Genomic DNA, 27925 nt, shown 5'->3' on the forward strand with positions numbered 1-27925 from the left:
TAATCCTGTCTTGGAAAAATCTCACCATTCCTTCACTGTTGCTGGGTCAAAATGTTGAACCTCCCTAACAGCATTGTGGGTGTATGGAGACCACAAGGACTGCAGAAGTTCAAGAAAGCTGCTCACCACCATCTTCTCAAGGGCAATTAGGGATGGGCAATAAATGCTGGTGTAGCCAGTGACGCTCACACCCCATGAAAGAACATTTAAAATATTGACTAGACTGCTGAGCCCAGCCGTTTAGCAATTCATTGACAGAGGGTAATGAAGAGACAGATTTTGGGTGTGGTTCTTTCCAGGAGAAGAATAGAGATTCTGGGATTGGCTCTTTGGAGAGGAGGGGACAAGAGATTCACCCGCATCTTGTTAATAAAATGCATAGCTTTCAGGGTACCCACCTTGAAATATCAGAATGTGGTTTCTCTTTTTTAAAATTCCAATACTTAATTTTGATATCAGATTTCCAGCATTTACAATTCAGCTACATAGCCGGCTGCTTTCACATACTAATAACCAAAGGCCGTCAGTTTTGTGATGGGGTGATTTGCAGCTACCCTTTAGTTTTCTAGATTGGCATATTTGATCTGGAATTTATTTGTGGGATCTTACTGTGACAAATTAGCTGGTGCTTTGAAGTTATTCTGTTTCAAAGGAATTCACTGCCTCCAAAGCCTTGACAGGAGTGAAAAGGGGACAGATATTAAATTCCTTGTTGGCTGACAGAGTGTGATGTGAGTAATGAAGGTGGTTGCAGCCCGTGTCGAGCTGCAGAGAGACTCTCTCCACCACTCCATTCATTCTCAGTGAATCTGATGTCTATGTATCGGCCAATGAAAGACAGGGCCTGAACCGCGTGAGAGGGGTGGATGCTGCCTAATGAGCCAATGGGCAACTGGGACGTGACGAGCGAGTGTCTCTCCCGACCAATGGGATGTGGGAATGGTTTAATCCCCGCCCAGGATGTCTGTCATTGGTGGGGCGGGAGCGGCCCATCTGATTGACGGCCCCTCAGACCAATCGCAGCGGGAGGCGGCCGTGATTGATGCAAAAACGACCCAATGGCGCGCCGAGAGGAGGGGAAAGCGGGATCTGGATCTCCCGGTGCTTGTTGCTCGATGTGGTCCTGAAATTGGGGGGGATGCAAAGCTGGGGAAGCGGTCCGGATCCGACACACAGGCTGGCCGGAGAGTGAGGGGAAGTGGGGAGAGACACGGTCGGGGTGATGGGCTCGAGTGCGGAGTGTGACCGGGACAGGTTCTTTACCTGGGAGGAGGTGCAGAGACATTGCACCCGCAGCGACCGCTGGCTGGTGATCCGCAGGAAGGTCTACAATATCAGCGACTTCAGCAAAAGGCACCCGGGAGGCGCCCGAGTGATCGGGCACTACGCGGGGCAGGACGCCACGGTAAGGCTGGCACCTCCGGGGTAATCCATGTGAGAAAGGGAGGTCACTGAGAAATAATCAGAAGTCACTCATCAATAGGCAACGGCAAAGTTGCTCACTGGGCAACGGCGAAGGCTGGTGGAGTGCAGCTGCTTTGTTCCTGGTCAATGTTCCGCGGGAACATAGGAACAGGAGTAGGCCATTCAGCCCCTTGAGCCTAACCCACCATTCAATGAGATCATGGCTGATCTGTGATCTAGGTCCATGGACGGGATTCTCCGAGCCTCCACGCCGAAATCGCGATCGGCACGGGGGCGGAGAATGGGCGTTGACGCCGAAATCCGGCGCGACGCCGCTCCCGTGATTCTCCGGGGACTGCGCGGTCTATGCGGAGTGGGTAGGGGGCCATTGACAGTGGCCCGATTCTATGGGGACAACTGGCCGAATTCCCAAAGGCATGATTCTAACCACATTTTGCCTGTCTGGAACGACCCGTGTTGGCTGCTGGCTCAGTCCGTGGCCTCCCTGGTGGGGGGCGGGGGGATCCTTCACCGGGGAGGGCCTCCTGGATGGCCAGGGGGGCGATCGGGCAGCACCAATCTGCGGGCGCGCGCAATCTTGGGGGACTGCATTTTTGGTGCCGCTCCGTCGTCCGAATCCGCCATCACGCACTGTGCGGCCGCTGCAGGCCGTGGCTGTGCGCATGTGCGGACTCCTGACCGGAAGTGCAGAGCCCCGTATCCGCACCTTGGGAAAGTCCAGAGTGAAACTCCTGCGTTTTGATGCTGGCGTGGGAACATAGCCCTATTATTGGAGAATCCCTGCCCATATACCTGCCTTTGGCCTTTTGCTTAACAAAAGTCCATCTATTTCAGAGTTAACGTGAGCAACAGTTTCAGCTTCAACTGTTGTTTTGTAGGAGAGAGTTCCAAACCTCTACCACCCTTTGAGTGAAGAAGTGCTTCCTAACATCTCTCCTGAACGTTCTAACCCTAATTTTTAGACTATGCCCTCAGTTTTTGAATCTCCAAGCAGTACTGTTTGATCTTTACCCTATCTTTCCCTGCTAATATATTGAATACTTCGATCAGATCACCCCTTAGCCTTCTAAATTCTAGCAAAAACTGGTCTAATTTGAGTAATCTCTCCTCGTAACTTAACCTCTGTGAATACTCTTCAATATGCGGCACTGATCAGTCATCACCTAAGTATTACTCCAGTTTTGGGCTTTTCTGAAGGCCTTAAAGCTAAGTAGCTGCTTTATAGGCAGTCTCTGATCTAAATTATAACAGGTGAGCTGGAACTCATCCGTCATTGAAAATCACAAGGTGTGCCTACCCCATTCCCCTGTTTCCAGAGTCAACCTGAGTACCATAAATATTACTGATCAATAATTGGAGCAAGGTTCATGATTGGAGAAGATCAATGATAGGGGAATGGGAAAATCAGAAATGATTGAACCAAATTAGGATTGGCATTTACTGATGGCTAATCAGAACAAGAGATAAATAAATCTTAAGGAGAGACAGATTGATGATCACATATTACAGATCAATTATTAGAGAAAAGAGGTGATCACAGATCAGTAACACAAGGATAGTGATTAATAATTTGAAAGAGGACTTCCGGTGATGGGGATGGACTGAGCGGATACACAAAAGGTGGCTCTCCTCCTGGAAACTTGAAATTAGGCACTTTTAGACCACAAATTGACTGCTAAACCCTGGAAATAAATACCCCCCCAACACCACCACAATGAAGTAGGCATGCCAGGCAACAGCCCAGGGAACCAAAAAGACAGCAGAGCCAGTAAAAGTCTGGAGAGGAAGATTGAGGGGATGGTGTACACGCGGGGCGACAAGGACCCGGCCACACTTGAGCGGGATGGGTCACCAGAACATATCCCTGGCTACCCCCCTCCACGATAAATGAATGGACGAACCGCCTAACACGGGACCTCTTAAGTGCTCTAAAACCCTATTAAATCCAAAATAATGGCGATGGTGAAAGTAGCAGTAGCGGAGGCACTAGTCCCCCTTTAGGGAGTGCTGGAAACGACAAAACGCCATCTGGAGATACAGGCGATGATCAGACAGCTGGAGAAGGCTGCGACCGACCACAGCAATCGGATCGCCTCACTGGAGATGGAAAAGGCAAGGTTGGTGGCGATGCAAGGGATGTGAAGGGGAAGATCGGGGACACTCTGTCGCACCGTAAATCCTCTGCATTGTGGGCCGACTGGAGGGTACTGAGGACAGGAGCCCTACGGAGTACGTGGGACAGATGCTGGGCAAACTTGTTGGTGGGGAAAGCTTCCCCAAGCTCCCAGAAGTATACAGAGCCCACAGGTCACTCTGGCAAAAGCCAAAGGATGGGAAGCAGCTGCGAGCCATCATTGCGAAACTACACCGGTACCAAGACTGGGAATGATCCTGAGCTTTGCAAGACATATATGGCCTCCTTCTGCACTGCAGGGATTCTATGACATTGGGCAGACCTGGCCAAGCGCCAGGCAGAATTTAACACAGCCAAGGCAGCCCTTTACAAAAACAATATGTGGTTCAGGATGCTGTACACCGCCAAGCTCCGGGTGACGTTCCAGGTAGGGAGTACTATTTCGACGCAGATGAATTTGTGCGCAAGCACTGGCTAGGAAGGCAGCAACATCAGCAGAGAACCACACATCAACTCTCCTCAGTTAAAAAGAAAGAGAGGCTATTTGTGCAGGACTGATCTGCCTTGTGTTCGATCTGACGGTGAGTCTCAGAAAAGAGGGGTTGAGAGCAGCAGGATGCAGAAGGGGGTGAGGAGGGGGGGGAAGAGAAATGCAGTGCTTGGAGTAAGGTGTGGAGCAATCCCTGGGGGGGGGGTTGCGTGGTGGCACCACACCAGTGGGTGAGCTAGCACAGGGAAATACGAGCAAGGAGTGCCATGGCACAACTCTCGACAGGGAGAGAGTGCCTGGCCGGGGGGGGGGGGGGGGGGGTGGAATCTAGATGGGGGGAAAAACAGAGGGGAAGAAGGGGGGCGGACAGGCCCAGGGAGTTAATCAAGGAGTGGGGTAGAAGGCTGGCTACAACAGATCGCACATGGCGACACCGGAAACAAGGGCCCCGAAAGGGGGGAGGGAGCAAAGGCATGCAAAAAAACCGAGAGCGACTAGGGACAAAGCCGCAGGGGTCTGCTCCGAAGGCAAGTTGAAGCTCAAACTGAACTGTAAATGGACACTTATAAAAACGTGCTCTGGCCATACTGGGGATTGTAACAGATGTGTGCCGACTAAAGGGGCATGGCCACAGCGGGAGGGAAGAGAATTGCCTGTATATATATGCCCTGATTTCTGTGTCTCTTTTGTTTTCCTTTACATTTTGGTGTGATTTTGTAATGTGTAACTTATGAATTGTGGAATATAAGATGTGAAAACCCAATAAAAACACAAAAAAATTAAAAAGAGTGTTCTTAGTGTCAATAATCAGAGAAGGATTAAACGTCAATGTTCTGGGGAAATTACAGAGTAATTTTAAAAACTGACAATCATAGCGATTACTTACCAATAAAGGCCAAAAGACATTCGAGAATGCAAACATGGTACAGTAAGGTTTGGAGGGGAGATTCGAAATGCAAGCCATAAATCAAAAGCATGGAAAGTGTTAAGGGGTTTAGGAATAGGCATTGTACTCTTGTTAGCCCTCCAGTACCTTCAGGATCATCATTGAGGAGTCTGGTCATTCCCTCTGGTAGATCTGTGGGAACTAAGGAGCCATTCAGTGGATGTATGGCATCCTCAGCTGCATCATGGATACACAGGACATTCCAGTGTGCCCAAGAATGACCATTTACCACACATCATACCACTCCTCATCTAAAGCATGCCCCAGAGATGGAATGGCAGCATGAGGCCAGCCTATTTCTATCAGGCTTGGTAATGAGGAAGGAGTTTCTTACAGAGGGAATAGCGCATCCCCATTCAGTCTGCCATAACGAGGCACTGCCTACCATGGTGATGATTGGTAGCCTAGTCCAGGTGTGTCTTCTGCTGATGATGGCAGATGTGAAAAGTATTTCATATAACAATGAAAAGTAACAATCTCTTTTCTCTAGAGGAGTTCTTTGCTACATTATGTTACTCGATTATTAGAAGTCTAAATATTGGAGAGGACTAGTAACCATTTGGCATTTGTTGGCTGAAAAGTAGGCATTATTTTCAAGGTTTGATTTAACTTAAGGAGTTTTTTGTGGAAAGAATTTAAATACACAGTATGTGCATTATTCTCTCACCAATTAGCGTAGGTAGTGACGAGCAGTGTGCACTTTTGTGTTCTATGTTTCCCTCACCCCACATCTACATCTGTCACAGTTCACCCTCTGGTGTTAGTTTCTCTGCTGTTTGGCCTCACACCTTTTGTTCTCTCTGGGGACTGCCATTAGCACTCTTTCCCCATGGGTTTCTGTGGCTAATAGCACCCCGTTTCCCTGGGTTTCTGTGGCTATGACTCATTTTTCATTCTCACTCCACAGTATAAATATTGCCCACATTCTCTGACTGTTAGCTTTGATGTGGAGATGCCGGCGTTGGACTGGGCTGAGCACAGTAAGAAGTCTTACAACACCAGGTTAAAGTCCAACAGTTTTGTTTCAAACACTAGCTTTCGGAGCACGGCTCCTTCCTCAGGTGAATGAGGAAGGATCTGTAAACACTTAATTAACTGCAAATGGTCGCATTCCAAGCATTGTCTGGCATCTTTGAATTTGTCTATATATATGTTTCTGGAACATACCTCTTCATTCACTAGAGGAAGGAGCAGTGCTCCGAAAGCTAGTGTTTGAAACAAACCTGTTGGACTTTAACCTGGTGTTGTAAGACTTCTTACTGTGTTAGCTTTGACAAAGAGTCATTGGACTCGAAACGTTAGCTCTTTTCTCTCCCTCCAGATGCTGCCAAACATGCTGAGATTTTCCAGCATTTTCTCTTTTGTCCTTGATTCAAATTGTGCTCAACCTTTTTTGATGTCTCTATTTCTTGAAGCCAGGCAGATGTCATCTACATATGTGAATGGGCTGGATAATGCTGGCGATGGATCATTTGAACTATCTTAAAGAATTGCAACAAAACAGGTCTCTACAGCCGTCCATCAGTCAGTGTATTAAGCTTAATGTGTAACATCACCTGGAATGGTCTGTCTCAAAACATACCTCCGCAGCTGTAACAACTCTAGAAATGAATGACTTTGACATCTTGGTGCCCTCACGTCAAGAGGCACAGCTGCTGCATTCTCCTGGAAACTATTTTCTATATAGGTGGCAAGCGAAAGAATCTGGTCACAAGAGCTCCTATTTGCTCTGAAGCTTACTCACCCTTCAAAGACTGGTCAACTGTGAGCACAATTGTTCACAAAATTAGACACTTCTAAGTTACAGACACAGTTCAGAAGTGATGTAGGAGAGCAGCTTGCTGGAGTGGACTGTTTCTTTCCTGGTTTTTGGTTTAGCTATCAACCTAGTTTTCTATTATATTTACTCTTGGATAACAAAAATGATCATCATTTTATGCTCGTCCTTCTAAAGTCTAGCAGCAGCTCTGATAAAACCGAGTCAAGGTAGCAAGCTTGTCCTGCTTTCATGAAACTCAATGTGTCGTCCCCATTTCCTCCATGGAGAATGACTGAGATAGGGTGGTGAATCTTTGGAATTCTCTACCCCAGAAGGCTGTGTAAGCTCAATCATGGAGCATGTTCATGATAGCAATTGATATATTTCTGGATACTAATGACATGAAGGGATATGGAAATAGTGTGGGAAAATGGCATTGAGGTAAACAGTCAGCCATGATCATACGAAATGTCAGAGCAAGCTCGACATGCCAAATGGCCTACTCCTGCTTCCATGTTCCTATCTCTCTATTGTCAGGTGGGACCAATCTGTGGCACTGCAACTTTGCTCATTCGAACTTTTGGCATTCTGTGGTGATACAGTTCAGGACAAAGAACAAACAAAGAACAAAGAAATGTACAGCACAGGAACAGGCCCTTCGGCCCTCCAAGCCCGTGCCGACCATACTGCCCGACTAAACTACAATCTTCTACACTTCCTGGGTCCGTATCCTTCTATTCCCATCCTATTCATATATTTGTCAAGATGCCCCTTAAATGTCCCTATCGTCCCTGCTTCCACTACCTCCTCCGGTAGTGAGTTCCAGGCACCCACTACCCTCTGCGTAAAAAACTTGCCTCGTACATCTACTCTAAACCTTGCCCCTCTCACCTTAAACCTATGCCCCCTAGTAATTGACCCCTCTACCCTGGGGAAAAGCCTCTGACTATCCACTCTGTCTATGCCCCTCATAATTTTGTATACCTCTATCAGGTCGCCCCTCAACCTCCTTCGTTCCAGTGAGAACAGACCGAGTTTATTCAATCGCTCCTCATAGCTTATGCCCTCCATACCAGGCAACATTCTGGTAAATCTCTTCTGCACCCTCTCTAAAGCCTCCACATCCTTCTGGTAGTGTGGCGACCAGAATTGAACACTATACTCCAAGTGTGGCCTAACTAAGGTTCTATACAGCTGCAACATGACTTGCCAATTCTTATACTCAATGCCCCGGCCAATGAAGGCAAGCATGCCGTATGCCTTCTTGACTACCTTCTCCACCTGTGTTGCCCCTTTCAATGACCTGTGGACCTGTACTCCTAGATCTCTTTGACTTTCAATACTCTTGAGGGTTCTACCATTCACTGTATATTCCCTACCTGCATTAGCCCTTCCAAAATGCATTACCTCACATTTGTCCGGATTAAACTCCATCTGCCATCTCTCCGCCCAAGTCTCCAGACAATCTAAATCCTGCTGTATCCTCTGACAGTCCTCATCGCTATCCGCAATTCCACCAACCTTTGTGTCGTCTGCAAACTTACTAATCAGACCAGTTACATTTTCCTCCAAATCATTTATATATACGACAAACAGCAAAGTGATATCTTTACAGTGATATCTGTGTGGTGCGTTATGTGCTGCTCCAAGAGTCCTTGAGTTGCCATGCTTTCCAATAGGTTGTAAATTAGCAGCTAGAATTAATTTGTGTATACTTCTTCAGCAGTACTCTGCTTGAAGGTTCTGTTTTGTTCTCTGTATGTACTCTTTTTTTTCTTCATTTACGGGATGAGGGCGTCGCTGGCTATGTCAGCATTTATTGCCCATCCCTAGTTGCCCTTGAGAAGAGTCATGGACTTTTACAGCCTTCAGCCCATCCTGTCTGCACCAGCCATCAAGCACCTATCTATTTTAATCCCATTTTCTAGCACCTAGTCTGTAGCATTGTATGCTTTGGCATTTAAAGTGATCATCTAAATTCTTCTTAAATGTTCTGAGGGTTCTTGCTTCCACCACCCTTTCAGACAGTGAGCTCCAGATTCCCAACACACTCTGGGTGAAAAGGCTTTTCCTCAAATCCTCTCTAAATCACCTGTCCTTTAAATCTATGCCACTGACTAGGGGCTTTTCACAGTAACGTCATTGAAGCCTATTTGTGAAAATAAGCGATTATTATTATTATGGTTATTGACGCCTCTACTAAGGGGGGAAGAATTTCTTCCCATCTATCTTTTCAATGTCCCTCATAAATTTGTACCCCTCAATCAGATTCCCTCCTCAGCCTTCGTTGCTCTAAGGAGAACAATCTCAGCCTAACCTGCTTCTCTTTTTAAAAAATGTGTTTTATTCCAAACATGTTCAACACAGTAACACAACAGAGTACATTGTTTCCCCATTTACTCCCCCCCCCCCCCCCCCCCCCCCCCCCCCGCCAAGGCGACAAACAGCTCCTCAAATAAGGGCCTCCACCTTACCTCAAAGCCCTCCTCCGACCCCCTTAGGGCAAATTTGATTTTCTACAACCTGAGAAACTCATACGAGTCTCCCAACCAGGCCGCGACACCTGGAGGCTTAGTTAACCTCCAGTTCAAAAGTATCCGTCACCGGGAAATCCGAGAGGTAAAGGCAACGACATCGGCCCACATCTCCGACACCCTACAGATCGCCACAATCCTCAATGGGCTCCTAAACATCGCCTCCCAAAGGTTCTCCAACTCCGCACACCCCCAGAACATGAGAGTAGGGTTCTCCAGCCCCCTCCCACACCTCTTGCATCCGTCCACTACCTCCAGGAAAAATCCACTCATCCGGGCCCGAGTCATGTTGACCCTAAGCACCACCTTAAATTGTATAAGGCACATTCTTGCACAGGAGGAGGTTGAGTTCACTCGGTGCATTACTTTGCACCAAATTCCCCATCCTATCTCCCTTCCCAACTCCTTCTCCCGCATCCGCTTGATCCTTTTCACGAAGGTCATGCCCTGCTTTCTCAACCACACATATTGGTCCCCCAATCCTACCATCCCCCTCTTCATCCTGGAGCAACAGTTTCTTCACAAGCATATATTTCGGTACCCGAGGGAATTATGGCAGCTCCTTGCGTGCAAAGTCCTGCACCTGCCAGTATCTGAACTCACTCCCCCATGGTAACTCGAACTTCTCCCTCAGATCCTCTAGCCCGGCAAACCTGCCCTCCACAAACATGTCCCTGACCTGCGCTAGTTCTTCCTCCGTCCATCCCACCCCAGCGCAAACCTATGATTCCCACACATAGGAATCCGAGTCATCACCGGCATGTACCCCAGTATAAAGTGCCTCCTCAGCTGGTTCCAAATTTTTATGGACGACTCCACCACCACTACTTGTGTACTTCCTCTGAGCGGGGCCGTCACAAGGGACCTCAGGCTCATCCCCTCGCAAGACTCCTCCTCTAACCTGACCCAACTGCACCCCCCCCCTCCCCTCCCACCTCTGCCTTTTTAACAGAGTCCTATTAACCCTTGGCACCCTCCCTGCCCACACAAATTCCAAGATTAACGCATCTACTGTGGTGATATGCCTGTGCACAGTTTTGTCTATAGTTAGCAATGCGACCTCCAGCCAGTTGGTGGCGCTATAGATCTATCAGATGACTTAAGATACCCGACAATTGGTAGTAAGACGTACATGAGGGTGGTCGTAGTATAAGTAGCTCCAGGAGAATTCACTGAATTAATTTATTTGTTACTGTCTGTATCACAATTCGTTAGTTATCTTTCCACATGTTAATATTGTTAATAAATCATCTTACTGGTCAAAGAACTAGATGTTATGTGTACATCTATACTATGGCCAGAACACAGAACATAACATCTACCTTCTGAAAAAAGGCCTTGGGGAGGAAAATCGGGAGAGAATGAAACACAAACAGGAATCTTGGCGATACGTGCATCCTTACCATCTGTACCCTCCCCGCCAATGTCAGGTGGAGAGTGTTCCACTGTTTAAGGTCCCCCCTTAACCTGCTACACCAACCATGTCAAGGTCCACCTATGCATTGTAGTCCACTCAAGCATTGCCTGGCTCTCCAGATACCAGAACTTCTCCCTCGCCATCTTAAATGGCACTGCCCCCAGGTTCGTACCCCACCATAAAGCGTTCACCGGGAATACTTCGCTTTTCCCAACATTCAATTTATAGCTTGAAGACCCCAAACCTCTTCAGTAAGCCCATGATTCTGCCCATGCTTTCTAACAGGTCCATCACGAACAGCAACAGAGCATCGGCATTCAACGACACCCGGTGATCCCTGCACCCCCATCAATCCCCCGCCACACAACTGAGGCCCAAAGTGCCATCACCAAGGGTTCAATCGCCAGTGTGAACAGCAGCGGGGACAGCGGTCACCCCTGCCTCATTCCCCTGTGAAGCCCAAAATACCCTGAGCTTGTCTCATTCGTTCACACACTTGCCATGGGGGACGCATACAGCAACCAAACCCACCCCACAAACCTCAGCCCAAACCCAAACCTCCCCAGGATTTCAAACAAATACCTCCACTCTAACCAATCAAAGGCCTTCTCTGCGTCCATTGGCACAATCAACTGCACACTCCTCCCGACAGGGTCATAATTACATTTGGCAACCTTCTAATGTTACTAGAAAGCTGCTTCCCCATCACAAACATCCGTATTCACCAGCGAGATGGGCCTTTAGGACCCGCACTCCAATGGATTCGTCCCCTTTTTCGAGATCACCAAAATCGACACCTGTGCCAGGGTCGCATGGGGGTAAATGCAACAACAATGCTGTTAACTCTACAAAGGTCGGACTTCCGGGTGCGGCGATGACCAGCTGAGTCGCACGTTTCGGCAGTTCCCGGTGGAACGGACTTTTGGGCTCTTAATAAGAGCCCCAACGGCAATTTTAACGGCTAAAAGTACTGTGCGGTGAACCAGAAGGGAATCCCCCTGGATACGGATGGAAAAAGGAGAGGAAGGTGGCCGGATTACGGTGGATCCTTTAGAGCAGCGGCAAGGAAGGCAAGCAAAAACCAAGATGGCGTCGGAAGGTGGCAGTTTAATATGGGGCCCTGAACAACATGGGTTTTTGAAACGCTGCGTGGAAGAACTCAAAAATGAATTGAAGAAGGAGCTGTTGGCCCCGATATTACAGGCGATCGAAGGGCTAAAGGAGGAGCAAAAGACCCAGGAGCGGGAGCTTCGGGTCGTGAAGGCAAAGGCTGCCGAGAATGAGGACGACATACAGGGCCTGGTGGTGAAGACGGAGATGCACGAGGCACACCATAAACGATGTGTGGAAAGGCTGGAGGCGCTGGAGAACAACGCGAAGAGGAACAACCTAAGGATTCCTGGTCTTCCTGAAGGTGCGGAGGGAACGGACGTCGGGGCATATGTGAGCACGATGCTGCACTCGTTAATGGGAGCGGAGGCCCCGGCGGGTCCGCTGGAGGTGGAGGGAGCATACCGAGTGATGGCGCGAGGACCGAGAGCAGGAGAAATTCCTAGAGCCATAGTGGTGAGATTCCTCCGTTTTAAGGACAGAGAGATGGTCCTTAGATGGGCAAAGAAAACTCGGAGCAGTAAGTGGGAGAACGCGGTGATCCGCGTATACCAAGACTGGAGTGCGGAGGTGGCGAGAAGGAGGGCGAGCTTTAATCGGGCCAAAGCGGTGCTTCACAAAAAGAAGATAAAATTCGGAATGCTGCAGCCGGCAAGACTGTGGGTCACATATCAAGGGAGGCACCACTACTTTGAGATGGCGGATGAGGCGTGGACTTTTATCGTGGAAGAAAAATTGGAATGAGCGGGTTATTTAAAAAAAAGAACGTTTGAAAACAAAGTGGTGGGGCGAGTATGCGGGGCGAAGAGGGGGGTAAAAAGGGGGGAAAGAGGAGTTTTATGTTATTAATCCTGCGATGTGGTAACTTTTCTCTCTTCCACAGGTGGTGGGGGGAGGAAAGGAGGTGGAAGAGATGGGGCGTTGGCCATTGGGGGCGGGGCCAAGGGGGGAAGCGCGGGCTCGGCTCCCGCGCTATGATAATCATGGCGGGAATAGGGAAGCAGGAAGGAGGGGGCGTCGCACGGTGCAGGCCGAGGTCACGGGGGGATGCCGAGGTCGGCCAGAGTTTGCTGACTTCTGGGAGCAACATGGGGGGTGTAACTACGCTAGTGGGGGATCTAGCGGGGGTGGGGGGGGGTGGGAGGGGGGAATTATTGGGCTGCTGCTGCTGGAGAGAGGGGGGAGCTGGTATGGGGTGGGATGGGCGGGGGGCACCGCCTGGGGGGGACACAGCTGCGTGGGAACCGGGTGAGGAGCTGGAAAAAGGGGATGGCTAATCGACAAGGGGGGGGGTAAAAAAGCTCCCCAACCCGGCTGATCACGTGGAACGTGAGAGGGCTGAACGGGCCGATAAAGAGGGCACGGGTACTCGCACGCCTTAAGAAACTTAAGGCAGACGTGGTAATGTTACAGGAAACGCACTTGAAACTGATAGACCAGGTGAGACTACGCAAAGGTTGGGTGGGGCAGGTGTCCCATTCGGGGCGAGATGCGAAAAACAGGGGGGTGGCTATATTGGTGGGGAAGCGGGTAATGTTTGAGGCAAAGACTATAGTGGCGGATAGCGGGGGCAGATACGTGATGGTGAGTGGCAAACTACAGGGGGAGACGGTGGTTTTGGTAAACGTATATGCCCCGAACTGGGATGATGCCAATTTTATGAGGCGTATGCTAGGACGCATCCCGGACCTAGAGGTGGGAAAGTTGGTAATGGGGGGAGATTTCAATACGGTGTTGGAACCAGGGCTGGACAGGTCGAGGTCCAGGACTGGAAGGAGGCCGGCAGCAGCCAAGGTGCTTAAAGATTTTATGGAGCAGATGGGAGGAGTAGACCCGTGGAGATTTAGCAGACCTAGGAGTAAGGAGTTTTCGTTTTTCTCCTATGTCCACAAAGTCTATTCGGGAATAGACTTTTTTGTTTTGGGAAGGGCGTTGATCCCGAAGGTGAGGGGAACGGAGTATACGGCTATAGCCATTTCGGATCACGCTCCACATTGGGTGGACTTGGAGATAGGGGAGGAAACAGAAGGGCGCCCACCCTGGAGAATGGACATGGGACTAATGGCAGATGAGGGGGTGTGTCTAAGGGTGAGGGGGTGCATTGAAAAGTACTTGGAACTCAATGATAATGGGGAGGTCCAGGTGGGAGTGGTCTGGGAGGCGCTGAAGGCAGTGGTTAGAGGGGAGCTGATATCAATAAGGGCACATAAAGGAAAGCAGGAGAGTAGGGAACGGGAGCGGTTGCTGCAAGAACTTCTGAGGGTGGACAGGCAATATGCGGAGGCACCGGAGGAGGGACTGTACAGGGAAAGGCAAAGGCTACACGTAGAATTTGACTTGCTGACAACGGGTACTGCAGAGGCACAGTGGAGGAAGGCACAGGGTGTACAGTACGAATATGGGGAGAAGGCGAGCAGGTTGCTGGCCCACCAATTGAGGAAGAGGGGAGCAGCGAGGGAAATAGGGGGAGTGAGGGATGAGGAAGGAGAGATGGAGCGGGGAGCGGAGAGAGTGAATGGAGTGTTCAAGACATTTTATAAAAAATTATACGAAGCTCAACCCCCGGATGGGAGGGAGAGAATGATGGGCTTTATGGACCGGCTGGAATTTCCTAAGGTGGAGGAGCAGGAAAGGGTGGGACTGGGAGCACAGATTGAAATAGAGGAAGTAGTGGAAGGAATTAGGAGCATGCAGGCGGGGAAGGCTCCGGGACCGGATGGATTCCCAGTTGAATTTTACAGGAAATAATTGGACTTGCTCGCCCCGCTACTGATGAGGACCTTTAATGAGGCAAAGGAAAGGGGACAGCTGCCCCCGACTATGTCTGAGGCAACGTTATCGCTTCTCCTAAAGAAGGAAAAGGACCCGCTGCAATGCGGGTCCTATAGACCTATTTCCCTCCTAAATGTAGACGCTAAGATTCTCGCCAAGGTAATGGCAAAGAGAATAGAGGATTGTGTCCCGAGGGTGGTCCATGAGGACCAAACCGGGTTTGTGAAGGGGAGACAGCTGAATACGAATATACGGAGGCTGCTAGGAGTAATGATGATGCCCCCACCAGAGGGGGAAGCGGAGATAGTGGTGGCGATGGATGCCGAGAAAGCATTTGATAGAGTAGAGTGGGATTATTTGTGGGAGGTGCTGAGGAGATTTGGTTTTGGAGATGAGTATGTTGGATGGGTGCAGCTGTTGTATAGGGCCCCAGTGGCGAGTGTGGTCCCGAATGGACGGGGATCTGCATACTTTCGGCTCCATAGAGGGACAAGGCAGGGATGCCCTCTGTCCCCATTACTGTTTGCACTGGCGATTGAGCCCCTGGCAATAGCATTGAGGGGTTCCAAGAAGTGGAGGGGAGTACTTAGAGGAGGAGAAGAACACCGGGTATCTCTGTATGCAGATGATTTGTTGTTATATGTAGCGGACCCGGCGGAGGGGATGCCAGAGATAATGCGGACACTTCGGGAGTTTGGAGAATTCTCAGGATATAAACTGAACATGGGGAAAAGTGAGTTGTTTGTGGTGCATCCAGGGGAGCAGAGCAGAGAAATAGAGGACTTTCCGCTGAGGAAGGTAACAAGGGACTTTCGTTACTTGGGGATCCAGATAGCTAAGAATTGGGGTACATTGCATAGGTTAAATTTAACGCGATTGGTGGAACAAATGGAGGAGGACTTCAAGAGATGGGACATGGTATCCCTGTCACTGGCAGGGAGGGTGCAGGCGGTTAAAATGGTAGTCCTCCCGAGATTTCTCTTTGTGTTTCAGTGCCTCCCAGTGGTGATCACGAAGGCTTTTTTCAAAAGGATCGAAAAGAGTATCATGAGTTCTGTGTGGGCCGGGAAGACACCGAGAGTGAGGAAGGGATTCTTACAGCGTAGTAGGGATAGGGGGGGGCTGACACTACCGAGCCTAAGTGAGTACTACTGGGCCGCCAATATCTCAATAGTGAGTAAGTGGATGGGAGAAGAGGAGGGAGCGGCGTGGAAGAGATTGGAGAGGGTGTCCTGTAGGGGGACTAGCCTACAAGCTATGGTGACGGCCCCATTGCCGTTCTCACCGAAGAAATACGCCACAAGCCCGGTGGTGGTGGCGACTTTGAAAATTTGGGGACAGTGGAGACGGCATAGGGGAAAGACGGGAGCCTTGGTGGGGTCCCCGATAAGAAATAACCACAGGTTTGCCCCGGGGAGAATGGATGGGGGATTTGGAATATGGCAAAGAGCAGGAGTAACGCAACTGCAAGATCTGTTTGTAGATGGGAAGTTCGCAAGTCTGGGAGCGCTGACCGAGAAATATGGGTTGCCCCAAGGGAATGCATTCCGATATATGCAACTGAGGGCTTTTGCGAGGCAGCAGGTGAGGGAATTCCCGCAGCTCCCGACGCATGATGTGCAGGACAGAGTAATCTCAAAGACATGGGTGGGGGACGGTAAGGTGTCAGATATATATAGGGAAATGAGGGACGAGGGGGAGATTATGGTAGATGAGCTGAAAGGGAAATGGGAAGAAGAGCTGGGAGAGGAGATTGAGGAGGGGCTGTGGGCGGATGCCCTAAGTAGGGTAAACTCATCGTCCTCGTGTGCGAGGCTAAGCCTGATTCAATTTAAGGTGTTACACAGGGCGCATATGACTGGAGCACGGCTCAGTAAATTTTTTGGGGTAGAGGATAGGTGTGCGAGATGCTCGAGAAGCCCAGCGAATCACACCCACATGTTCTGGTCATGTCCGGCACTACAGGGGTTCTGGGTGGGGGTGACAAAGGTGCTGTCGAAAGTAGTGGGGGTCCAGGTCGAACCAAGCTGGGGGTTGGCTATATTTGGGGTTGCACAAGAGCCGGGAGTGCAGGAGGCGAGAGAGGCCGATGTTTTGGCCTTTGCGTCCCTAGTAGCCCGGCGCAGGATACTGTTGATGTGGAAGGAAGCCAAGCCCTCGGGGGTGGAGACCTGGATAAATGACATGGCAGGGTTTATAAAGCTGGAACGGATTAAGTTCGTCCTAAGGGGCTCGGCTCAAGGGTTCACCAGGCGGTGGCAACCGTTCGTCGAATACCTCACAGAAAGATAGAGGGAATGGAAAAGAAGAAGGCAGCAGCAGCAGCCCAGCGGGGGGGCGGGGGGTGGGGAGGAGGGGGGTGGGGGGGGGGGATGGTGGGGGTGGTGGGGGGGGTGGGGTGGGGGGGGGGAGGGGGGGGGAGGAACCAGAAGGAGTCTCAGGGTTATTAATATATATGTATAATATGTATTGGTCGTTGCTATAAATAATTGTATATTGGACTGTTAAATCATATTTTTGGAGAGTGTTTATCTGAGACAAGGCAGTTGCCATTTAGTTTTAGTTTTCGTTTTTGTTATATATTATTTATTCTTTGTTTATAAAACAGGTCATTGTTATTTATACTGTTATATTATTGTGTGAAGGATACACAATGTACTGTGATGGTTGACCAAAAATTTTCAATAAAATATTTTTTTTAAAAAACTCTACAAAGGTCAGGGCAGCACGGTGGCACAGTGGTTAGCCCTGCTGCCTCATGACGCTGAAGTACCAGGTTAGATCCCAGTTCTGGGTCACTGTCCGTGTGGAGTTTGCACATTCTCCCCGTGTTTGCGTGGGTTTCACCCCCACAACCCAAAGATGTGCAGTGTAGGTGGATTGACGACACTAAATTGCCCCTTATTTGGAAAAAATTAATTGGGTACTCTAAATTTATTTTAAAAAACTCTACAAAGGTCTGACCTAGACTGAGGCAAGCCCGGGAAGCAGCTGATGACAACACAAACTAGACGTGTGACGAGACTCTTAAAGTGACCATGCAACAACATAACAACAAACCCAAATATATAATAATACCCACTTCTGACCTTATGATGAATGGAAGGTTGTTGATCAAGCGGCTGAAGATGACTAGCCAGAGGAATTCCCGCAGCGATGTCCTGGAGTTGAGATGATTGACGTCCAACCACCAAAACCATCTTCCTTTGTACTAGGTATGACTCCAATCAGCAGAGGGTTTTCCCCCCTGATTCCCATTGTCTCCAGTTTTGTTAGGGCTCCTTGAAGTCACACTCAGTCAAATGCTGTCTTGATGGGTAGCACGGTGATGCAGTGGTTAGCACTGCAGTCTCACGGCGCTGAGGTCCCAGGTTCGACCCCAGCTCTGGGTCACTGTCAGTGTGAAGTTTGCACATTTTCCCCGTGTTTGCGTGGGTTTCGCCCCCACAACACAAAGATGTGCAAGGTAGGTGGATTGAACACTCTAAAATTGCTCCTTAATTGGAAAAAATGAAATGGGTATGTTATGGGCCAGGGTTTAGAGAACACCAAAGTGTATCATGGAGTTCACCTGACCCACAACTTTTAATAGATTGTGGTATGGGGAGCACACGGCCCACTCTACAGGTGTGGTACAGCAGAAATGGAAAAGTATTTTTAAAAGCAAAACAATGTTTATTCTATGAACTCAAGTTAATCTTTTTAAAACATACAGTGAACATCTTAGCACCCATTAATTCAAATACAACCCCCAAAGAATACAACACTAAGTAATCCTTTTAGCTTTCCTTTTAACATCCATAAGACTTAAAACACCTTTTACCAGAAGCACTACTGTTATTAGTTTTAAATCACCAGGATCGATTTACAGTCTTCAGATTACAGAGAGAGACTCTAAAACACCTTCTGGCTGTGACTGCACCTATCCAGCTCTGAAAACTAAACTAAAACACACCCTGCAGCAAACAGCCTAACACAAAAGTAAAAAGCTGACAGACAGTCCAGCTCCACCCACTCTCTGACATCACTGCAGTAGTAAACACCCATTTCTTAAAGGTACTCTCACTACAGATATTTATATACACATCCATTTATAAACACCTATTTCTTAAAGGTACTCTCGCATGACCCCCCCCCCCCCCAAGAAAAAAGCCCCCATCAACTTCAAGATGGTTTCATTTTTCACCTTTTCACTATCCGTTAAGAAATGCACACAATAAATATACTTTTTCGTTTCAAAAACAACACACGCAAACAGGTATAATAACATAGTCCATTTTCCCCCCTTTCTTCTTCCAACTGAAATCTTTTGATTGACAGTCTCTTTGAACAAGAAGGTCTCTGCACGATCCATCCATTTCTCTACTCCTCGGCATTTCTCTTTAAAGTCAGATACTTTAGTTCAATCTGATCACAGAGTCCATTGTAATTCTCCAACACAGGAGCTTTGATTATCACAGCTTTCAGGCAGTCAAATGCCTGTCGACATTCCGCTGTCCACTGGAATTTGTTACGCTTCTTCAGCAAGTTCATCAGTGGAGCAATCACGCTACAAAACCTTTGCATAAGTGTTCGATCAAATCCACTCATGCCAAGAACTCGCATTATTTCCCGTCGTGTCGAGGGTATCGGAAACTCCCCAATAACTTTTGTTTTCACATCCCGTGCGACCATTCAACCCCGTCCGATTGTATGGCCAAGAAAAGTGACTTGGGCTTTTTCAAATTCACTTTTGGCTAGGTTTATCACCAAATCCGCCTCCTGAAGTCTATCGAATAATTCCATCAAATGTTTGAAATGTTCTTTCCATGTCTGGCTGAAAATTACCAGATCGTCGATGTATACCACACAATTGGGTCATCCTGAAATGACTTTGTTAGTTAACCGTTGAAATGTAGTTGGTGCGTTTTTCATGCCAAATGGCATAACTTTGAATTGGCAAATACCACCTGGAGTCACAAAAGCTGAAATCTCCTTCGCCCTTTTGGATAAAGGTACCTGCCAGTAACCTTTAAGTAAATCCAGTTTGGAAATAAAAGCTGATTGTCCCACTTTCTCAATGCAGTCCTCCAAACGTGATATAGGATAAGAGTCGTTCTTGTAACTGCATAAACCTTTCCATAGTCCACACACAACCGTTGGGTACCGTCTGGTTTAGGTACCATCACTATGGGTGAGCTCCATTGGCTGCAACCCACTTCATTTTAGTACTTCCCAATTTATCTCTACAAACTTGCCCATGTGATATCAATAACTCTTTCAGATCAATCCGTTTTTCCTCTGGAAGGTAACTCAACAATTTATCCCAATTTTTAAGAACATCCTTGTTTTCCAATTTAATTTGAGGTATGTCACATCTGGATTTGGTTTGTCACTTTGAGATAGAATCATTAAAACCTCATTTTTCTCTCCTTTCCTTTCAAAGTACCTTTTAAGCATATTCACATGACACACTCGGTGAGTCTTCCTTCTATCTGGTGTTTTTACCACATAATTCACCTCACTTAATTTCCTTTCAATCTGATAAGGTCCACAAACCTAGCTTTTAAAGGTTCACCTACCACTGGTAACAATACTAAAACTTTATCTCCGCAGGCAAAACTACGAACTTTGGATTTCTTGTCCGCTACCCGTTTCATCACATTTTGTACAACGTTTAAATGTTGTCTAGCCAATTCACCTGCTCTATTTAATTGTTCCCTAAAATGTGACACGTAATCCAATAATGTAATTTCCGATTTCTCACTCACCAATTTTTCCTTAATCAATTTAAGTGGTCCTCTTACCTCATGACCAAAAATTAGTTCAAAAGGACTAAATTTGGATGATTCATTAGGTGCATCTCTAATTGCAAACAGTATGAATAGAATTCCTTTATCCCAATCCTCTGGATAATTGTGACAATAAGCCCTCAACATTGTCTTTAATGTCTGATGCCACCTTTCTAACGCTCCCTGCGATTCTGGATGGTACGCAGTTGATTTAAATTGTTTTATTCCTAAGCTATCCATAACTTCTTTGAATAAGGCATGAGCTAAAATTCGATCCTTGATCCGATTGTATTTCTGTGGGTAGTCCATATCTAGTAAAGAATTTAAGTAACTCCTCCACAATCTTTTTAGCTGTGATATTACGTACTGGAATGGCCTCTGGAAACCTAGTAGACACATCCGTTATAGTCAAAAGATATTGATTCCTACTTTTTGTTTTTGGATCGGTCCTACGCAATCAATTACGACCCTTGTAAAAAGGTTCCTCAAATGCTGGAATGGGTATTAAGGGCACTGGTTTTATCACTGCTTGAGGTTTCCCTATCACTTGATATGTGTGACATGATTGACAAAATTTAACTACATCTTTATGTAGTCCAGGACAATAAAAATGTTTCATGGATTTTAGCTTGAGTTTTCCTTATTCCCAAATGACCTCCCACTGGTTCCTCATGTGCAACTCGCAACACCTCCTTTCTATACCCTACCGGCAATACTACTTGATGAACTTCTGCCCACTTTTCATCCGCCTGCATATGTAAAGGTCTCCATTTCTCATCACGACATCACTTTTACAGTAATAACACTCTGGTATACACGCAGATTCCTCTTCCGTGTATGCTTTCTGATACATCCATTTTATTTCTACATCTTTCTGTTGTAACTCCGCCAATTTTCCTGAACTAAAAATATCCGCCTCATCCTCCACCTGTTCTTGATCTTTTTCAACCATCTGATCAAAAATCGTTTCTGATATTTGCACTTCAACTTCATCTTCACTCTTTGGTTTCTCCTTTTGTCTTAATCTGTGACTTTGCAACCTTGTTACTACACAATCCGAAAAAAATTCCAGGATATTCGTCCTTCAACACTTCAGTTGTCTGATTTTCCACTGGCCTATCCACCACAGTAGGCATTACTCCCACCTGCGATCCAGCTATATCATTATCCAAGATAAACTGTAGTTTCTCTATTACTCCTCCTACCACTTCACCACTCTTCACTGGACTTTCCAACCTTAATTTATATAATTGAACACTACTCCTCTCACCCTGAATTCCACATATTATCACCTTTTCTGGCAATATTCTTCCCAGACTACATAGCTCCTCATCTCTTACCATTAAAGATTGACTAGTTCCCGTATCTCTTAAAATTGTGACTTCTTTATCTGTTCCTCCTGATACACATGAGTAAACTTTGCCCACATAAGTAAATTATTTCAAGAGATCTGGCACCTTCTTATCAATCACCTCTTGATCAGGCTGTACAATCTTTTGCACCTCCTTTGCTTCACTTGGGCTTTCCTTTACCACTTTAACAAACCCCACTGTCTTATCCTGTTTTACCACATTAGCCTTCCCAGTGCTTTTCTTCAACCACCAATATTGTGACTTTACATAGCCTAGTTTATTACAGTGAAAACATTTGAAATTTTTCATTTCTTTTCCACCCTCCTGGATTTCCTTTTTAATCTGAGGTACAGTCTCCTTATTATCTCCCATCAGCTCACCTTTGCCTCTACCACGTGAGTATTTCGCATTTCCCCAGTGTCTATCCCTCACAGGCTGAAACTGATGTTGGAAACCAAGCTTTGATTTATGAAATAATTCATAATCATCTGCCAATTCTGCTGCTAATCTCGCAGTTTTAACCCTCTGTTCTTCCACGTGAGTTCTCACTACATCAGGAATTGAATTTTTAAACTCCTCCAAAAGCATAATTTCTGAGAGCTTCATACATTTGGTCTATTTTCAAAGCCCTTATCCACCTATCAAAATTACTCTATTTGAGCCTTTCAAACCCCCATGTATGTTTGACCAAATTCTTTCCTTAAATTTCCAAACCTTTGTCTGCAGGCTTCAAGCACTAGTTCATATGCACCTAAGATGGATTTTTTCACCTCCTCATACGTCCCAGATACCTCCTCCGGTAGTGATGCAAACACTTCACTAGCCCTACCTACCAGCTTTGTTTGAATCAGTAATACCCACATGTCCTGTGGCCATTTCATTTGTTTAGCTACCTTCTCAAATGAAATGAAAAAGGCTTCTACCTCCTTCTCATCAATCCTTGGCAATGCTTGGACATATTTAAATAGACCCCCACCAAGCCTTCGACTTTGACGCTCTTTCTCACTATCCTCATCACTATCCTCCAACTGCACGTTTCCCTTTACGTCTGCCAATTTTAACTAACTGTCATGGTACATGGCCATTTTCCGAAGTTCAAACTCTCTCTCTTTATCTTTTTCCCTGATCTGTATCTCCCTTTCTCTTTCTTTTTATTCTGCTAGAGCTATTCTTTCTGGTTTCCTTTCTTCTCTCTCTTTTTCCTCTCTCTCTCTTTCGTATTGAAGCTGCTTTAATTCTTTCTCATGTTCCATTTGTTTAATTTGTAACTGAATTTTTGCCATTTCCAATGAGTCAAATTGTATCTCAGGCAACTTTAAATGCTTAGCCACCGCCATAATGACCTCATCTTTTCGCATTTTGTCAGGTAATGTTAACTGCAATGTTTTTGCCCAATCTAACAGTCTGCTTTTAGTCTCTGTCTGTAAGGTACTGTGTGGGACCGCCTCCACCCCTAAAAGCTTCAGAGCCTCTTAAAGAGCCATTGTCCACAACACACTCCCTACTTAACTGAAATACCACACCTGAAAAGCAACCACAATATGCTCACCCCTCACTGTCCTTAAGTTCACTAAGCCAATCCAATAGATAGACCTTCATCCCGGACGAGCCCCCAATTTGTTATGGGCCAGGGTTTAGAGAACACCAAAGTGTATCATGGAGTTCACCTGACCCACATCTTTTAATAGATTGTGGTATGGGGAGCACACGGCTCACTCTACAGGTGTGGTACAGCAGAAATGGAAAAGTATTTTTTAAAGCAAAACAATGTTTATTCTATGAATTCAAGTTAACCTTTTTAAAACATACAGTGAACATCTTAGCACCCATTTATTCAAATACAACCCCCAAAGAATACAACACTAAGTAATCCTTTAAGCTTTCCTTTTGACATCCATAAGACTTAAAACACCTTTTACCAGAAGCACATCAGGTTAAAGTCACTACTGTTATTAGTTTCAAATCACCAGGATCGATTTACAGTCTTTAGATTACAGAGAGAGACTCTAAAACACCTTCTGGCTCTGACTGCAGTTATCCAGCTCTGAAATCGAAACTATAAAACACCCTGCAGCAAACAGCCTAAAACAAAAGTAAAACGCTGACAGACAGCCCCGCTCCACCCACTCTCTGACATCACTGCAGTAGTAAATACCCATTTCTTAAAGGTTCTCTCACTACAGGTATTTATATACACACCCATTTATAAACACCCATTTCTTAAAGGTACTGTCACATGACAGGTACTCCAAATTTATAAAAAAGAAAAAACAAAAGCTGCCTTGATGCCAAAGGCAGTCACTCTCACCGCACCTCTGGCATTCAGCTCTTTTGTCCATGTTTGAATGAAGACTGTAATGAGGTCAGCAGCTGAGTGACCCTGACAGAACCCGAACTGAGCATCCTTGAGCAGGCTACTGCTGAGTAAGTGCTACTTGTTTGTACTATTGATGACCCCTTCTATCTATCACTTTACTGATTGAGAGTAGATTGGGCTGATAATTGGCAGAATTGGATTTGTCCTGTTTCTTGTGTCCAGGACATTGCGGGGTCGATGCTAGTGTTGTAGCTTGGCTGGGGGCATGCCAAGTTCTTCAGTATTATTGTCGGAATATTATCAGGGCCAATAGCTATTGCAGTATCCAGGACCTTCAGCCCTTTCTTGATATCACATGAAATGAATCGAATTAGCTGAAGGCTGACATCTATGATACTGGGGACCTCTGGAGGAGGCCGAAATGAATCATTCACTCAGCACTTCTGACTGCAAATATTTCAGTCTTGTCATTTGCTCTTTTATGCTGGGCTCCTCTGTCATTGAGGATGGGGATATTTGTGGAGCCTCCTCCAGTGAGTTGTTTAATCGTCCACCACCATTCACTGTTGGATATGGCAGGATTGCAGAGCTTGGGCCTGATCCGTTGGTTGTGGAATTGCGTCGCTCTATTATTTGCTGCTTAAGCTGTTTGGCACACAAGTAGTCCTGTGTTGCAGCTTCGGAGTTAGTATGGATATTACTGTGGCCTGGAGTTCATGCTAGTTTTATCATCATAATCTGGGAGAGATTGCTCAAACTGTGCAAAACGTCATGGAAGCTCAGATGTAAATCACATTTCAATAATCTTTACACTGGTTTAAAAATGTTATCTAAAGCCAGGCCCACCCTCAATAATACTTATTTTATTAAAGACTGACTTGAAGTTCCCCAGTGAAATTAGTAAGTAGCATAGTATAGTTAGTTTTAAAACAATTTTCAGTGATTTTAAATCAGGTTACTCATGGGTGAAGAACTAGACACTTTTTTATTTCGAGGTTTTTTATATGATAAGCCAGCTTCCAGCTGCAATAATACAATTACACCAGGCTCCCACTCAGTTATGCCAATGAGTATTTTTAATGCAAAGTGTGAAACAATTGCATTTCATTATTCTGTCCAATTGCCTGCGTGATGATGACCACGAAGGACACTGGGGATCATCGATTGAACTCCCTGTGGGGTTCGTGGAGTAAGAGTTCCCCTATTGAGCGGGCTGAGGCACGCCCAGTAGGAACTATTCGGCAGTTTAAATCCCGCAGCCCAGACCTGGACTGGCGTTCCCGATGGTCTCCGGGCTGCGACACAATCACTGTACACTGAGTTTTTGTATGACTCCTGGCCTTGGCAGAGTTATTACACTCTGGTTCATGGAAGAATTTCCCCTTTGTGATTTTGCAAATGTCTCGCAGCAGAATCATGACTTGTAACCTTAAACATTGCAATTTCAAATGCAATTTGTGCCTGAACATTAGGCCAATGGCACACAAAATACTTTCTCCCCCTGTGTAACTATATGGAGTTTTTTTCCCCCGCCCTTTGATGATCTGTGCTAAGTTTCTGTTAATTCAGCGTGGTGACAATTGCTCATTGTGTGTTTGTACAGTTCCTGTTTGTTCAGCAGGACATGGCTACTCACTACAAAACTCCTGGTAATTGAACTGGATAAACCCTTTCAATTATTTGCATATACTTGTCTGAGGTCCCCTGTGTACTCTGATGCCTGAGGTTATCACTGACATTTGACCGAGACCTGACACATGTTCATGCACTAATGTTCCAATTTTGAATTTCTTTTGGGGCCTTTCATACTTCATTCAAATTTAACGCATGCAGTAGTTTAGTTCCTGTTCACAGAGCATTATCTACAATGCTCTGTGTTGGAGCAACTTGCCAATTGCTCAGTGATTGTTTAAGGAACGTCTCCAAATGGTATCTTCATATTGTTGAGACACAAGATATATACTGAAGTAAAGACGAATTGTGGAACCATTTTAACGACAGATTCACAGAGCCTGCACACCCACCAAGGAGCATTTTTTGAAGGCAGTGTGAGATTGAGAATCGGCGTGACAGGTTGTATTCCTGTCTCTTGAGTGTGACTCATCTCTGGAAACATGTACTCGTATATAATTATACCTTATTGAAAATTCTCACCCTGCTCCTGCTGATATGGAGCAGTGTCTGTGCTGGGTCTGCTTTAGCCACACAATAATTAAATGCTTTAACTGTTAACACTATAATTGATGTGGGTAATATTGTCCTTATCTGTTTTGTCTTGCTGATTGTGATACAAGTTGTATTTTATCTCCAACCTGACTCCTATGACAGACTACTTATGGATTCACTGTCACCAAATTCTCCCTTCCCCTCTCTCACTGTACTAATACACTTGTCAATGTGTGTGTGTCTTTAATTACTCTGTGGTTTATTGACGGATTTCTGTTATTTCTGAAGCTGCCAGTCTCTTTTTCATTCTCTGTGCTGCCTCGTTGATCCCTTTTTACATTAATATCCTGATCCCACTATGTTTACTGAATTCTTTTCAATTCATTCATGGAATGTGGACCTGATGGCAAAGCCAGAATTTATTGACCATCTTGAACTGTCCTTGAGCGGATGAGCTGCCTTCTTGTGCTGTTGTAGTCCATGTGGTGTAGGTGCACCCACAGTGTTGTTGGGAATGGAGTTCCAGGATTTTGAACCAGTGACAGCAAAGGGACGGCAATATATTTCCAAGTACAAATTTTGTGTGGCTTGGAGGAGAACCCTCAGGTGGTGGTGTCCCATGCATCTGCTGCCCTTGTCTTCCAGGGGGTAGATGTCATGCATTTGAAAGGTGCTGTTGAAGGAGCCTTGATGACTCACTGCAGTGCATCCTGTAGATGATATACATTGCTGCCATTGTGCACCAGTGATGGAGGGAGTGAATGGTTAAGATGGTGAATGGGGTGCCAATCAAACAGGATGCTTTGTGCAGGATGGTGTTGAGCTTCTTGCGTGTACTCATCCAGGCAAGTAGAGAGTATTATTCCATTACGCTCCTAACTTGTGCCTTTTAGATAGTGAACAGTCTTTGGGAAGTCAGGCGATGAGTTACTTTCTGCAGAGTTCCCAGCCTCTGACCTGCTCTTGGAACCACAATGTTTATATGGCTAGTCCAGATGAGTTTCTGATCAATGGCAAACCCTAGGATGCTGGCAGAAGGGGTTGCATTGATGGTAGTTCCATTGAGTCGCCAGGAGCTTGGTTGGATTCACGCTTGTTGGAGATGATCATTACCTGGCACTTGTGTGGCACAAATGTTACTTGCCACTTATCAGGCCTGAATGTTGTCTGGGTTTTGCTGCATATGAGTACAAACTGCTTTAGTATCTGAGGAGTCACAAATGGTGCTGAACATTATACAATCATCCATGAACATCTCCACTTCTGTCCTTGTGATGGAGGGAAGATAATTGATAATATAGCTGAAGATGGTTGGGCCTAAGACATTACCCTGAGGAACTCATGCAGTGATTTTCTGGGACTATGATGATTAACCCAGCCACAAGCCAGGCATGACTCTAACCAATGTAGGGTTTTCCTGATTCCCATTGACTCCAGTTTAGCTAGGGCTCCTTGATGCCATACCCTGTCAAATGTTGCCTTAATGTCAGGAGCAGTCACTCTCATCTCACCTCTGGAGTTCAACTCTATATGGCAACACAGTCGCACAAGTGATTAGCACTGTGACTTCACAGCGCCAGGGTCCCAGGTTCGATTACCCGCTGGGTCACTGTCGGTGCGGAGTCTGCACGTTCTTCTCGTGTCTGCTTGGGTTTCCTCCGGGTGCTCTGGTTTCCTCCCACAGTCCAAAGACGTGCAGGTTAGGTGGATTGGCCATGATAAATTGCCCTTA

The 27925-nt window shown here is 46.5% G+C and overlaps 1 protein-coding gene across 4 annotated transcripts in view; it reads left to right on the forward strand.

Annotated features, from left to right (window-relative positions):
- The first annotated feature begins 1091 nt into the window (after nucleotides 1-1091).
- LOC140384561 (acyl-CoA (8-3)-desaturase-like) overlaps nucleotides 1092-27925 on the forward strand; it is a 69440-nt gene continuing 42606 nt past the window's right edge. The window contains exon 1 of one of the 4 annotated variants that reach the window (XM_072466365.1): nucleotides 1092-1405. In XM_072466365.1, coding sequence (XP_072322466.1) covers nucleotides 1223-1405 — 183 coding nt within the window. In that variant the 5' untranslated portion in view covers nucleotides 1092-1222. The remainder of the gene's footprint in view (nucleotides 1406-27925) is intronic. The other 3 variants (XM_072466366.1, XM_072466367.1, XM_072466368.1) reach the window with 3 other exon arrangements.

The sequence above is a fragment of the Scyliorhinus torazame genome, chromosome 10 (assembly GCF_047496885.1).
Source record: "Scyliorhinus torazame isolate Kashiwa2021f chromosome 10, sScyTor2.1, whole genome shotgun sequence".
Lineage (NCBI taxonomy): Eukaryota > Metazoa > Chordata > Chondrichthyes > Carcharhiniformes > Scyliorhinidae > Scyliorhinus > Scyliorhinus torazame.